General features: G+C 42.6%; 1 protein-coding gene across 3 annotated transcripts in view; it reads left to right on the top strand.

The window, feature by feature from the left end:
- kcnh1a (potassium voltage-gated channel, subfamily H (eag-related), member 1a) overlaps positions 1-12944 on the top strand; it is a 40207-nt gene extending 27263 nt beyond the window's left edge. For all 3 annotated transcript variants that reach the window (XM_061690639.1, XM_061690638.1, XM_061690637.1), the window contains 4 exons: positions 5827-6026; positions 6796-7048; positions 8830-9026; positions 10186-12944. In XM_061690639.1, coding sequence (XP_061546623.1) covers positions 5827-6026; positions 6796-7048; positions 8830-9026; positions 10186-11052 — 1517 coding nt within the window. In that variant the 3' untranslated portion in view covers positions 11053-12944. The remainder of the gene's footprint in view (positions 1-5826; positions 6027-6795; positions 7049-8829; positions 9027-10185) is intronic.
- The last annotated feature ends 3237 nt before the right edge of the window (positions 12945-16181 follow it).

Genomic DNA, 16181 nt, shown 5'->3' with positions numbered 1-16181 from the left:
ACAGAGACGAGTGTTGTTGACAACATTGGCAAATTTAATTGATTTAAAAAAAACTGCCAAGTTGTAAAATGAGGCTTCAAAATGGTGAAAAAAAAGCACGCCGTCTCTTCTCTGGAACGCTGTGGGCGTGTCTGCTGAATGAACTCAAACCACACCCCAAGCTGTCAATCAACTACCGATACGGCGACCAGGAAAAATGGATGCTACTGTGTCTAGCATCTTTCTTAAGTCTACACATCACGAAAAGTTTGAGCCGTGAAAATATATCTGCTTAAAGCCTTTATATCGGGGCTGTTCCACGCCATGACAACAAGGCGCTCTAAAGTTAGACTTCCCCCTCCTCGCTCTTCGTCTTCCTCTGCGTGATGCCCAAGCACTCACGGCCAACAACGAGGCACTCTACAGCGGCCATGCCAGCAGTCTATTTGAAAAGAAAGATGTATTTTTGGGGTGGAGGCATAGCTAGCTAGCTAACACGTCACAATTGCACCAGATAAATGCTGATACGAACAAAGGCACTTGACTTCTTAAATAGTTGGGGAGGCGCGACTCATGCTGGACTCCAAAGTTCGTCACGTGGCGCCGTTTTAGCCACACCCAAAAACATCAGCAAAAGTCAAGTAGTGAAAAACTGTTGAATGCTATAGCTCCGTAACTGAGTTACTACGTAGCGCTCAGTCTTTGCACGTTTTCTGCAGTTGTCTTCAAACATGTTTAATGTATTTAGAAAGAAATGTCTGAATTCACTTTAAATTTTGGTGGAGATCCAGATAAAGATGTGGATAGAGGAATTTATTTTGCCGTTTGGTGCGGATGGTACAGTCCACTGTGGAACCGCCGCCATATCTAGTTCATGCCCTCTGTCATCCGCCGTGAACCAGGAAGTAGCCTTTTTCACACTGATTCATTTTTTTTTTTTCAAGACAGAGTTATGGTTTAAAGTTAGGGATTCAAAGGAAAGTTTTAAGCCTGAAAAATCGACATAAGTACAGTAACAAAGCAGTCATACTTGGTTAGTTGCCACGACGGCAAACGACCAATCATCCTTTGAATCTATCCTGGTGTCTGTCTCCATGTGACAGTTGGCCTTTAGCGTCTGTGTTATTCTTGCCTTCATTGGGCTCATTAGCTCCAGTCGGCGCGCTGCTAAATTATTAAGATGTGCCGAGCGTGATGCACGGCTCGCTTCTCACGCCGCCTCTCATAAAAATGTCTTGTAAAAAATAATATCCGCAAGAAGGCAGAGTGCAGGCTGGAGAGGAGCGTTTTTAGCTAATATGGAGGTTTTACGCTGAGTAAAGCTGCGCTGAAGGGGGGTCAATCCAGACAAATGCCTTTGATAGGAGAGGAAGAAACACTGTAAAACTATTATGGCTCACCAAGGACGAACAATCTTAATTTGGATGGAACGCCTTCCTCATATGCCTGAAGGTGAAAGTTGTCATTAGCATCACTGATTAATGTGTTCAAATGTCTGGAATCTTATTTACAAAAATGAAGAAAATATGCAGCAAAATAATCAGCTTGACAAATTTGTCATTGGTAAAAAGTTAATATCATGCCAAAGTTAGTTATTTGAGCATAAACATAACTGTCCCAGAGGATCATCTCATCAAAAAATCGATTTAAATTTTAAATAAAAATTTCATGTCAATAAAAATTAATTTATCATAAATTGCATGGAGAAAAATCATGGACATAGTAATTATAAAAATATTCACTCCTAATACTGTTACATAATGTAAAAAAAAAATAATGAAATCAAGACATATAGAAATGTAAAGAAATAAAGTAAAAAAAGGATGATGTTAAAAAAAAACTATTATATTATTAAGAATATATATTACTATATTTTACTTTTGAAAATATTCGCCTGTCATTTAGAATGTGAAAATGATGTATTACTATCATTATTATTACTATTATTATTATTATTTTGTATAACAACATCAGCAATTAAATCTAAAAAATTAAAGACATCATTATCAGTTTAACTGTACCAAAAGGTAATCTGTATTTGATTTTTGTTTTAGAAAATGTTCACATTATAATTACCTTAATGAAAATAAAATCACAATCAATCAAAATCAAAACATAATTTCCCCAAAGTGTAATCCCCAAGAAGTTTAAAATATATTAACACATCTACACACATGTAAACAATCAATATATTCATAAAAACATTCATTCACAAATCATAATAGGCGTTATTGTACCAAAGGGTAAGCTTTAATTATTATTGTTTTTTAATATGCACCAACATCAATATTTTCCATAATGTAAAAACAACCGATAACTCAATAAAATATGTTTTACTGTCAAATTCCTGCATTATTCACGAATCATTTGAGAGAAAATGTGGAAAAATGCTTCTCACAAAGTTTAAAAAAAAAATAAAAAAAAAAATAAATAAAAAAGGCTCTGGACCAAATTTTCGGGAAAACTTTTTTTTTTTTTTTCTTTGGGGGGGGGGAGGGAGATCCTAAACAAACAAAAACTCCTTAGTGTAGGCAAAATAAAGTAGAGATGACAGCCTCATAGTCAATTAATCCCATGATTCTCAAAGTATGGTACTTGTACCACGAGTTGTACGCTTGCGCTCGCTAGTGGTACACTCACACACACACAAAATCATTCTTTCAGTACATATGAGTTATATTTAACCTTTTAGAGCAACGCAATTGCATTTACTCTTAAAGAACGTTTTTGTTTTTTTTTCTCTTATTGAGGTCCAATTTTCATTTATTAAGTTTGATTTGCAATCCGTTTTAATCGAATCCTTATTTCAGTCAAATTTAAAATTTGCCTTCATTTAAGCACAGTGTCAACGGTCAGACTGTGCCAAATATTACAGTGGCTTATTTAATTTCCTTTTAAGAAATAAATGAACACATAGGCATACTAGCTACTGTTTTTTAATGTTGGTCGTGAAGGTGGTACTTGGAGAGCCCCCCCCCCCCGCCCAGTGGTACTTGGTGTAAAAAGTTTAAGAATCACCGGATTAGTCCTTTTCTACTGGAAAATTGAAAGTTTAATTGCCTGCAACTGTGGGCACGTCTTGCCAGCTTTCCTTGAGACGTTCACTTACAGTACGTTAAAGGCCTTAACAGCCAGGAGGGTGGCAATTTGTTTTCCCAGCATGCCTCACACAGTGTCGCGATGCTATTTATGCGTGACCGCGTTAGCCCATCAAGTCATCACACCTCCGCCGAGGAGAGGCCGATTATCCCCCCTCCTTACACCTCTTTCACCTCCTCCCTCTCGCTGCCTTTTTTTTTTTGCCTTCTTTTCACCATCTCAGCAGAGGAGGTGAACCAAAAAAAAAAAAGTCATCTGCACACTTATCGTCCGTCGAAATGTTTCAACAGAAAACGTCCCATTAAGGCGTAATTAGAAAAAGAAAAAGGCCTCCAGGCCCGGGAGGATGCGAGCGTAGATGCAATTTTACTTGTCATCCGTTTGTGCTTGGCTATGAAATATGGATGCCCTGATACTGTTCTATTTTTATCGTCAGCTCTGGATACCGGTGCTGCCAGCGGAAGATCACAGTGCGAGGAGGGGATCGGGTGGGGGGGGGGGGGATCGGGTGGGGAAAGATGAGGGAGGGAGCGTGATGCATATGTCCTGTTGCCATAGCAACCCTTGGCTTGGGGCTGACAACTGCGTAAGTGTCTTTTAAGTACCTTCAAACAGCTCCATAGATCCGCATTGTTACCAGCGTCTTCCCAAGACGGCCAAGCCTTGTAAATCTCCTGTTACCTTTGTTTCTTTGGTATGCCGGAAATGCTCGTCAGTGAACGTGACCCGCTCTGTGTTAAACCATGACGACAAATATGGAGGGGCCTTGGTTTACGACAGTCCCGTTTTTAATACCTGTAAAGAACGGAATTTTCTGTTTTTCATCGGATTGTTTTATATTTATAGCCAAAAAGTATTTTTCATACAAATATTGACTCTCCAGTAGATTTGTCACTCTCAAATCTTTTTAGAATTGATCAACCTATACCTATTTTGTTGAGTATTCACCGCCCCGCCCCCTTTTTCTTTTTTTTCTTTTTTTAACAACTTACATGCATTCTATTCTCATTTATGAGGGCTGGACTTCCATCCTTAAATTGCATATGTCGGTACTGAGTGTAGGGTATAAACTGGACAGAATTTGAGACAACAAAATTAGCCTTTACTAAACGGTTAGCATTAGCGCGGTAGCGATTACAGTTTTAGGTGGAAAAAAAACAAAACAACAACTACCATTCAGCCCACTCATACATCATGTTATATGTATATTCCACTACTAACAGTGTCTTAAGAGTCACTTTCAGACGCTCCTCTGTCAATTTTGGCAATGTTTTTCACTTGGCCAGTGCCCAAATGTTCCGAGCGACACAAATTGGGTGCGGCCGGTGCAAATATGCTACAGTCCTACGAGAGTAATCCGCTGCTTATTTGCGGTTCACAAAATGACGGATTTGCATTTGTTTGTTTTGGTTTCTGCAACCTTGTCTCAATAGGAAAGTATTAACCTGGAGTACGTTGAAGTGATAGTTCTCGACTGAGAGACAAACTTTGTACATCGTGGAGGAGCCAAGTTTAGCTTGGGTTGTGTCCAGAGAGTCTTCTAGTACATTTTTTCCGAAATCAAACAATGACTCATTTATTTATTTAAGGGGAATATTGTAAGATGAGTTTGAAATGATATAAAAGTGTTAGGGGATCATAGTTTGGGGTGTATTTAAGGTTAAAACTATTAATATTGGTAATCTGAAAATATGGCGCGAATGGATTTCAGTTTTTTTGGGACCCCTTTTGATAAATATTTTGTATCAATATACCATTTCAAATGAAAAAATAGTCCAAGAAATATATAGATAATAAAAAGAAGCAAATTTTTTTTTTCTTGAGTTTTAAACTTTAAAACAATTCAGTTTGACCTGCAAGAGGGTTATAAAAGCCTCTTTTTGCCGCCCTTTGTCTTCCCGTCCGTGCATGATAGCGCAATGTGAGATAACACGGATGAGCGTCTGAGGTCCTCCTCTGGGGGAGTTTGGAGTACTTTTTAATTAGCAATATTGTGTTGCTCGCACTTTTGATTGCGCGGCGCAACGCCAACAAACACAACACAGGTTGCTGTCATCAACATCTGAGGACAATTGAAATGTGCGGCTGGCATGTCTCTTCGCCGACCCTTGCCGGAGAGGGGCTAATTAGGCCTCCGCGCACACACAGCAGACCCTTTGATCCACACACACGCACACACAGATGCCAGCCAGCCAGCTGTTAGAGATGGCTTCAACAAGCCAAGTGCCTGAGAGACACACTCACGTCTCCATTTCATTGCTCACCGACTGACCCGACGCCGAAAAAAATGAATTCTGGTGTAAACACCAAATTGTTTAACCCTCCTGTTGAATCAAATTAACCCTGTTCAAAGTTGGAAAATATTTCCTGGCAAGGGGGAAAAAATGGGACATTTTCAACTATGGAAGTACTGTTTGAGTGCACTCTTGTGAAATGTAGTTCTATTCCTCCATCTTCTATAGCGCAACTGACTTTTAGTGCGAGAAGCAGGGTACACCCTCGCAGGGCTCTGCGCTGGCGTTGTCATAGCTGACTTCGATCCTGTCCAATCAAAGCGGCTCCTCTCATTCCCATTAAACGTGGCGCAATAATCTCCAACTAAGGAACATCACTTGCAGTTATTGTGACAAACCGACTGTCCGAGGGTTTATGATTTTGTGACAAACCGACTGTCCGAGGATTTCTGATTCTATTTTAAAACAAACAAAAAAAAAGCATCTTGATATGGTTTCGTCTTGTTTCCCGCAGCTCTGCTGTACGCCACCATCTTCGGTAACGTGACCACCATCTTCCAGCAGATGTACGCCAACACCAACCGCTACCACGAGATGCTCAACAGCGTGCGGGACTTCCTCAAACTCTACCAGGTGCCCAAGGGCCTGAGCGAACGGGTCATGGACTACATCGCGTCCACCTGGTCCATGTCGCGGGGCATCGACACCGAAAAGGTACGCGGCCGTGCCGCCGCATGTATACGCAGGGGTGCGAAAAAAAATCAAGGTTTAGTATGTACCTTGGTTTGAAGGCAATTAATAATACATAACATCTTAAATCTTTTCATTTTAGTAAAGGGCAACGGCAAATAATAATACGCTAATGCCTTAATAATTTCTTTTTAGTGACGTGCAACGGACTGAAAACCTTGGAGTCTACTGCTTGCAGACGAAACATAATGCCGCATTCCGGAAAAATGGGAACTTTCTGATTTCAGACAAAGAAATGTGCATTGGAGCATCACTCAAAGTCAGACTTGTTATAAAAACCAGTAGAGACCATCCAGCATCATTAACTACTTTAATGCGGACTCTTTCAGTTTCAGTGATTTCTCACCATTTTGAACAGGAATGAGGAAATTCAAACCTCAAAATCCCCTTTTCATCCCCAAATCAGAGCCAGCTCCTGCTTGGTTGAATGCCACCCAAACGAAACTTACGCCACATTCGTCTGCGCCCACGAGGACGCCAGAACTCGCGGCTCTAAAAATGGCGCCTAATCCGTCTGTGACATTCATCTTCAAAGAGATTAGTTTGAAAGGCAGCGGCAACACGCTCGGCAGGTGCTTTCAGTCCTTTCGCACAATTTAGCCTTGTTGTTGTTGTTGTTGGACGCCAACATAATCAGATTTAATGTGCTGTGAAAATGACACACAGTAGATATCATTTTGAAAATCAATATTGTAGCCTCGCTGTTATAATATGCTTGATTTTTGCCATTCAGGTGCTACAGATTTGTCCGAAGGACATGCGGGCGGACATTTGCGTCCATCTGAACCGGAAGGTGTTCAAAGAGCACCCGGCCTTCAGACTGGCAAGCGACGGCTGTCTGCGGGCGCTGGCCATGGAGTTCCAGACCATCCACTGCGCGCCCGGCGACCTCATCTACCACGCCGGCGAGAGCGTGGACAGCCTCTGCTTCGTGGTGTCCGGCTCGCTGGAAGTCATCCAGGATGACGAGGTTGTGGCCATCCTGGGTGAGTGCGGCTTTTTTTTTTTTTTTTTTTTTCTTTTTCTTTTTCAATTTGGACATTTTCACTCAAGGGTGTACTCACTTCTGTTGCCAGTGGTTTAGACATTCATGGATGGCTGTGTGTTGAGTTATTTTGAAATTTACACTATTATACAAGCTACGCAGTAACTAATTTACATCGTAGCTAAGTGTCGTTTCCTCAACGTTGTGACATGAAAAGATCATAAAATATTTACAAAAATGTTAGGGGTGTTCTCACTTTTGTGAGATATTGTATTTCTGAAAATGTTTCCGTTAGTGAGCCATTCTGAATTTTGCCAGATTGTAATGTTACAGTAAGGCTGACTTACATAATTACTCACCCCCCCAACAGAGTTTCTCCGACCATAACTTGGTAGCTAGGGTAGGTGAAGATCTGCCTTTTTCAAGCAATGGCTGGAGCCTCTGATAAATGGCACTTACTCAAATGTTCAGTAGTAGCAGGGCTTATTTGTGCCCGGATCCGTTCGACTCATTTACAGTTTTAATTTGGCGCAGGATGAAGTGCTGGTGACACAGTAATTAAAGTGTATGTGAGTGGCTTGGTGATGAAGTGCTGCCTCTACAAGTGAAAATCGATGCTTTTACTGTCTTTATGGGGGCTCACCTGCACTCTTCAGTTTTTAGTGTTGGACTCTGAGATGTATTTAGTATTGGCCCAGGCTAATTGTGTTTGTTAATGTCTCCATTGCATGCACCACATACACGGATCTGCATAGTAATTGGAGTGTAATTGCTGATGAAGTGGTGCCTCTACGAGTGAAAATCAATGCGCTCGCTGTCTTTACGGGGGCTTATATATATATATATATATATATATATATATATATATATATTATTTTTTTTTTTTAACCTCTCCTGTTTGGCTGCTTAGTCATGCAGGATGTCATATTACCTCTGTTGTGCTTTGTATTGAGATGGATCTTTATTGGAAATGGAGTTGGAGATAATGAAGGACAGGCAGAGAGAAAAAAAGAGAACAGAAAAAAAAAAAAAGAGAGAACAGAAAAAAAAAAAAAAAAAAGAGAACAGAAAACAGCACAACAGTGTACACTGGAAAAAATAAAGTCCTTTGAATTTACTTAATTTGAACAAAATGTGTTAAAATAACGTATTTGATTTTTTTTTCCGGGAAAACATCAGTTCACCACATTTTAATGATGTGCAACTGAGGTACACGTTTAAATAAAATACTTTTTTTTCCAGTGTATATGACAACAATTACCTTACAGTTAGTGCTACACCCTGTGAGGAAGGGATGTGACAAGTAGGAAATCGGACAGTACGGGGCAGGACAAGACAAGACAAGACAAGACAGGACAGGGCAAAGGGCCCACCCCCTTTGCCCTGTCCTGTCTTGTGGTGGGGACTGGGCAGTCTGGGGCAGGACAGGAACAGACTCATTGCACAGCTGACAGCACTCAAAACAGCAGCATTCACTGACAAGACCCCATCTTATCGCTGCTCTCTGCTCACCATGCATACACCCAGGAAGGAGGGGACGCGACAAGTAGGAAACACAACAGGACAGGACTGGGGTAGTGATCGAGGCAGTGCTACAGGTTTGCGTAAAGCGGCTACGCAGAGCCTTACGCTCCTGTAAATGTCAGTGCAAATAACAGAGCAGTCCAGGAACATAATCCTGAGGGCTTGTGTGAAGCAATCGCCGAGTGACTAAATCTCATTGGCGTGTGTCCGGGCAGAAAAAATATCCGGCTTGAACGTCTTTTTCCTTTTACCGGGCAGGCAAGGGGGACGTCTTCGGGGACGTATTCTGGAAGGAGGTGACGCTGGCTCAGGCCTGCGCCAACGTCCGCGCTCTGACGTACTGCGACCTCCATGTGATCAAGCGCGACGCCCTGCAGAAGGTGCTCGAGTTCTACACGGCCTTCTCCAATCACTTCTCCCGCAATCTGCTGCTCACTTACAACCTGCGCAAGAGGGTGAGTGACGTTGCCCACGCGCACACAAACGCAACCGCTTGATAAAGAACCCGCGGGATCACGATACTTCCACACAGCCAGACAAGTCGCGCCGCCGTCTGCAGACAGTGACGGAAAATTGGCTCCATATATTAAAGCCGCTCCCTCCTCCCGATCCTTCAACTCGGAATTGAACAAGCACAGTTGCTACCAATCATTACCTCATTCATATTAAGGTCACCCTGCCCAAGAGAGAAGCGTGGCTGAGATTGAATTGCCGGCCTATGAAGAGGCAATCTCATCTGCGGCACTGAAATAACGCCTGGACGGCAGCGGATTGGAGGGGGCGGGGCGGGAGGTCTGGGGGGTTTTGTCGCGCTATACGCCGGCGTGCCCTGCTGGGAAATCCCGAGGTGGATTGAATAAGTGCTCAACGAGGTTGTATTGGCCACCGATGAAATCCCGAGCCCGATGCTCTTGATAGTCAAGTGAGGCAAGTGAGAGTTCACTGCTTTTGGGCGATTCCGCTTCATGCGGAGCCTTCAGCCTTCTTCAAACGTTGGACATTTGCCTGTGATTTCTGTTTTTGCAACCAATTGCCCTCAAGAAAAACACGGTACGACTTGTGCTAAAGGGAATGTATTGAAGAAAAGTGACTTTATAATAGCTTGTATACAAATACAAGCCCTCCCATCACGTGTGAAATTAAACAACCAAGTACAGAGGTGCCTTGAGATACGAGAGACCCAAATTATGTTGTTTGACTGATTTTGTTTTTCTTTTCTTTAAGCAACAGACATTTGAACACAAACAGTGCAGCAAAACAGACAGACAGTATAAAAATACTCAGAGGCATACATTCGTTGTCCTCTGTGCAATACGTTAAAATCGTCATAGATGTAAAATCTTCATTAATATCCATTGTCCTGCTAAAACAAAGGGAAAAAAGAGGGGGGGGGGGGGGGAGTAAAGGGGTAGTATCTCATTCGCATGAGAAAGAACTGCCCCCTCAAAACAGACTATCAGTTACTTTAAACACTTGGGAACAGGTTTTAAATAGTCTCCTTTAAATATGGACAGAAGAAGAGGAACATCTATACGAGAGGACGGCAACTTTCCGTGTTTTGTGTCTGTCCCGAAAATTATTTCAAAATCATTAGCCCAATGAATTCTCTTTTAGATGGTCTTCCGAAAAATCAGCGACGTGAAACGAGAGGAAGAGGAGCGGCAGAGGCGGAAAAACGAGGCTCCTCTGAACTTGCCGCCCGACCACCCGGTGCGTAAACTTTTCCAGCGCTTCCGGCAGCAGCGGGAGGCTCGCACGCCCACCGACAAGCCAAGCGAAGAGAACGACGTCGAGAAGGGATCGGTGTACGTGGAGGTCCCCAAGACGGCCATCGTCACCACCACCAGCATCGTGACGGTGACAGAAAGCCCGGCGACGCCTTCGTCGTCCACGCCCGTGTCGTCAACCACGCCCCCCGGCCGTACCCCTTCGGACAAGGTGAAGCTACAGGTGCCACCTCCCGCCTCCTTGGTGGGAGGTCGGGCCGCCGAGCCGGGAAAAGTCAAAGGCTGGGGACGCTTCAAGGAGTCCATGGCGAAGCCCGACAACTGGAAAACGGTGTCCAAAGCGGAATCCATGGAGACGCTGCCAGAGCGGACCAAGGGCCACGAGTCGCAAATGTCCCTGAAGAAGACGGACTCGTGTGACAGCGGCATCACCAAAAGCGACCTGCGCCTCGACAAAGTCAGCGACTTCCGCTTGACGCCGCAGGACCGCAGTCCCGTGCAGCCGCCTGAAACCCGACGCTCCTTCTACCCCATCCCCGAGCAGAGCCTCCAGGCCTCGCTTCAAGAACTCAAGCTGGAGCTCAAAGACGACCTGAAGAGCCTCAGCGTCCGAATGTCGGGCCTGGAGGCGCAGCTCGCCGAAGCGCTGCAGCTCCTTAAAGCCAGGACGCCCCCCGCTAGCTCCCCGCGAGGTCTCTTTGACATTTCCAGGCCCGCCTCGCCAGAAGCCGACAAGGAGGACATCTTCTCTTGAGCGTTGGAGGGACATTTTACTGTCAACTCAGCCGTAATCTGGTAATGGCTACATTATACGGGGATAGCTGAGGCTGCACTGGTGTCTGCGTGTGTGTGTGGGCGTGGGGGGAGGTCGCCTTTTAGATTAGGCATCCGGGCGTAGTCTTTGTAAGACACGCAGGCCTCCGTTGCGGGAACGCTAACGCCACGCCCCAGACGCCAAGGTGGAACCTGGCGCGGGTTAACCTGAACAGCCTTTTATCTGTAGATAGCAAGCACTGCGCTCGAAACACTTGAGAGCTTCGACGTGAAACAGCATGACCCAGCGTTGTATGCTGTACGATTCCTTGCATGTCGCATCAAGTATAGATCTGTTCACCATGACGTCACATGGACTACCAGGTGGCAAAAGCTCAAGTATTCTCATGGTAAACAAACCATTTGACCAAGGCAGAGTGACTGAGGAAACAGGGTAAATGGGCTGAATGACAATTTTAGCGTTCGTCGCTACCACCATAGTTTGAATGTGTGATGTGTCAGTCAAAAGGGACCGTGTTACGTGAGGTAAATTGTTTGGAATTTACATTTCAACCGCTAAGTCGATTCAAAAACAGATGTGGTGGACATTCAGACGTAGTTAACATGATCATTGAGGGAGTGGCTAATTCATTGACTAGCAGGCTAGCCATTGTTTTGCCGAATGACTCGAAGAAGAACAACCCAACCAATCATTGACCCCTATCATTGAGGCCGTCTTGCGATCTTCTCTGTCAAGCTATCTATGACATCCACTTGATTTATCCTCCTCAACCACAGGTTCTGCTCGATTAATTTTCGATTAAAAAAAAATAATTTTTTAAAAAATTTTATTTGATTGATTTTTTGTTTTTTTTAAGTAAACCGAAAAAAAACCCCTCTAAGCCATTTGGGTGTATCTGGGGGCGCATCGCAAACCAATTTTGTCATTCAGGTCAGTGGTACTCAGTCATTTCTTTGCCACCTGCAAGAACCCTGGCACCTACTGTTTACAAACATGATGAAAAGGTACGATACACGCCTGAGCGGGTTTGATGACGCGAGTTTGTTTGCATTATAAGAGGACAGTGGAGAGTTACGCCCCCGCACGAGCAAGTGATGTTCGCATTTTATTCCGTTGGCGTCGAGGACGGTTATGAATTATACGGCGGCAGGCTTGACGGCGTCCAGCAGTTATCGTGATAAACAAGTTCGGGGGTGAGACGCTCAATGACAAATGGACTGCGGTTCTAATAGCGCAGTGGGCGTTTATATTGCGTGTTGGTCATCTCCCACTGAAACACAACACGAACCACATACATGCAGTACACGCCTTCACATAGCATGAAAACCATTCATAACTAGACTGATTTATATATTATTATACTGATATCATTTCCACTATTAATCTTAGTGCAGGATCCAATTGTTCCAAGTTGGAAGGTATTTTAGAGTCCGATGGGGAAGGTGCATTTTCTGCGAGGAACATGATATATTTATATTTTATGCCACTGGTTTGCATGCAGGCTGTATTGTTTAAAAAAAATAAAATAAATAATAATAATCATCATCCTGTGGGATAAGTTGCATTATTCCGGAGGGAAATACCAAATGTCTTCGCAATGCAGGGGATCTCTTTTTGGTGGATTCTATTGTAAGGTTGGACAGAACCAAGTCGGGTTACCAATCATTTCTGATGGGAAATCCCAAAAATAATAACAACAAAATAAAAAAGCTAAAACTTAATGTGCGGCAAATCATCTCGACACCACATATATTTTTTAAATTCCCCCAAATATTCACAACCACTGTACATGAAAATGCAAATTATTTTTATGAGGGTTTTATCATTTCAAAATAAAAATGTCCCTGTAATGAATGGCATTTTATTCAAACAGCGACCTTGTCCACATAAATAAAAATCATGTCTACAAAAAAACTAGCGTGTGTGCGTTCTTTTAACTACCGATTTACATTTGGATTTTCATTTTAAATCCAATACAAATGTGAAACAGACCACAGAGACAGAACAAACGAGAAGAAACACTTTTTAAACAGTTTTTGAAAACATTTTCATTCACTAATGTAAAGCCTTAACTCAAGCAATAATTATGCAATATAGGGTTATGTATGTCGAATTTATTAACACCAATCAGTAATTTACATTAACACCGCTAGTATTTGTATTCCTAAAGCTACTAAATGTTTTTTTCTCTTTTATATTGTAGAGTCGCTGCGGTAATGCGGTCCACTCCCCGTTCACTTCGTCCTCGTTCCGTGTCAAAGAAGCAGCACCGTTCTTATATTATTCATGATATTCGTATGGATAATTTATGTTTTTTACATGACTTGTCTTTTATCAGGAAAGGATGCAGCAAAGAGGAAAAACACCACCACACGCTTTATTTCTTCGTTTTTTCCATCAAAAATTCAGATGACTAAAAATAAAGAGCTGGCCTGTCATCAGAGGCGGGAACTCATTTGTGGCCACATAAGGAAAATATTCTCAATAAATTGATAAATACATCATTTCATTTATAATGCAGGAGCTCACAAACGAGGCACTCTCTAGTCTCTCTTTCTCTCTCTCCACTCATTTAATATAAAAGCTTTTAACACGGCTTGCAACATGAATCCTGGACATATTGAATTGAATCATGCCGATATGAAATGGATTGATTACTTCTGGGCGTAAACTGTGGATTAACGTGGCTAATCTCATTACGTACAACCTTTGAACGTCACACGACGACACGGGAACACAACTCGCTAATCGCCCCACGTGACCCAAAATGGATCGCGGCGACCTTTTTATTCAGTCACGTTGTACTCGCAGTTTTTGGCAGAGGTGGCAAAAGTAATGCATACATGTGTAAAAAAAAAAAAAAAAAAAAAAAAAAGTACTGATTAAACAGATTTATTTAAGTAAAACAAAACAACAAAGTATGCACTCTTCCACTTTCCGTGATGTGCGCGCACTCACCTTCGACAATGAGGCGCTCTAAAGCGGGCACGCCAGCGGACTATGGAACGCAAAGATGCATTTTCGGGATGTGTGGTCATAGCTAGCTAATGGCGCTCAAGTTCTTATTTAGTGGGGGAGGGGCAACTCATGCCGGGGCATGAATACTCAGAAATGTTGAAAAACAGTTTAGCGCTATAGCTTCACAATTGAGTACTCAATATTTTTCAGGCTTTGCATATTTTCTGCAATTATTTTCAAACATATTTAGAAACAAAGTCCTGAATTCACTTTACTGGGTGTGTAAGTACAAAAGTGAAGAATAATATATACTGTCAATTATATACGAGACTTGTTTTGATAATTTGGCAAAAACAGATATAGGAATAGTTTCCCTCTTTTGTCAACTTGCATAGTAGTGCTCGTACTGAGAACAAAAAAAGAAAAGAAAAAGAATTGCTGGACATGCTATAAAAACAGTGTTCCGATAATTTTGATAACATTGTGAACTGATAAGCAGAAAATTGCTAAATTAACCATTGACAACTGCAAATAGGACACAAATTAGACAGATATTTTTCAAACCCCAGAAGCTGGTGGCTTTTAGGCTAGCACAAGACGCAACAGGGGGAATATCGTGCTTCTCTGAATCTGTTGCGTCATCGCCGTTAATGCTCCGTGTCGCCAATTTTGTATTTTTTTATTTTATATCTCAGAAGTCCCCAAGATCTCGATCAATCAGTCAATCAAGATCGCAACCCCAAACGCGGTGTCATCCGCGGAGGTTGGACAAATGTTTTTAAATGTAGGGAGTCAGAAAAATAAATACTCACGGAAAGTACAGATAGCTGAAAAATGGACTTAAGTAAAAATACCCTCCATTGGTTTTTAGAATGTGTTTGTTTTAGCTGGGCAATGACACAAACTCAACGACAGGACACATGACGACTGCAGTCGGCGTGAGCGCAGTGTGACTCCAAAGTGTGGAACTCAGCAGGTTTTCATTCTCCCCGACGATCTCCTTACCGGAGATAAAGCTCACACTTTGCTGCTCCTTTTAAGAGGATTGGACACTGATCCAGGCTCAGTGTCGCAGACGCGATCATCCCCGACGGCGCGCATCAACTAATGGAAACTTCAAGGAACCGCTCGTCCCATTGGATTATAACAAAGTGTTTTTACCAGCTACAGACGGCACTTAACATTCATTTTGTTTCTCTGTCGAGTTAAAGTACAGCGGACAGAGAATCAAAAAAAAAAAAAAGTCTTCGTTCCCCTTTTTTGATGCCAAGTCCTCGAGATGATCGCAATTCAATGCCATGGTTCCCACACATTAGACGGTATACAATCCATACATTACAAAAATGTGCGATTTAGCTCATTTTTGTCAAAGTACAACCCAATTCCAATGAAGTTGGGACGTTGTGTTAAACAAAGAAAAACAGAATACAATGATTTGCAAATCATGTTCAACCTATATTTCATTGAATACACTACAAAGACAAGATATTTAGTGTTCAAACTGATCAACTTGATTGATTTTAGCAAATAATCATTAAGTTGGAATTTTATGGCTCCAGGCTGGGACAGGGTCATGTTTACCACTGTGTTACATCACCTTTTCTTTGAACAACATTCAATAAACGTTTGGGAACTGAGGACACGAATTGTTGAAGCTTTGTAGGTGGACTTCTTTCCCATTCTCGCTCGATGTACAGCTTCAGCTGTTCAACAGTCCGGCGTCTCCGTTGTCGTATTTTCCGCTTCATAATGCGCCGCACATTTTCAATGGGAGACAGGTCTGGACTGCAGGCAGGCCAGTCTCGTACCCGCACTCTTTTACGACGAAGCCACGCTGTTGTAACACGTGCAGAATGTGGTTTGGCATCGTCTTGCTGAAATAAGCAGGGGTGTCCGTGAAAAAGACGTCGCTTGGATGGCAGCGTATGTTTCTCCAAAACCTGTATGTACCTTTCAGCATGAATGGTGCCTTCGCAGATGTGTAAGTTACCCATGCCATTGGCACTAACACAGCCCATACCATCACAGATGCTGGCTTTTGAAATGTGTGTCCATAACGGTCCGGATGGTTCTTTTACTCTTTGGCCCGGAAGAGAAGACCTCCACAATTTCCAAAAACAATTTGAAATGTGGACTTAGATGCAGTGATT

Source organism: Phycodurus eques, chromosome 11 (genome assembly GCF_024500275.1).
Source record: "Phycodurus eques isolate BA_2022a chromosome 11, UOR_Pequ_1.1, whole genome shotgun sequence".
In the NCBI taxonomy this organism is placed as follows: Eukaryota; Metazoa; Chordata; class Actinopteri; order Syngnathiformes; family Syngnathidae; genus Phycodurus; species Phycodurus eques.
Note: the sequence above shows the minus strand (reverse complement) of the source record. Positions and strands in the feature narration are given on the sequence as shown.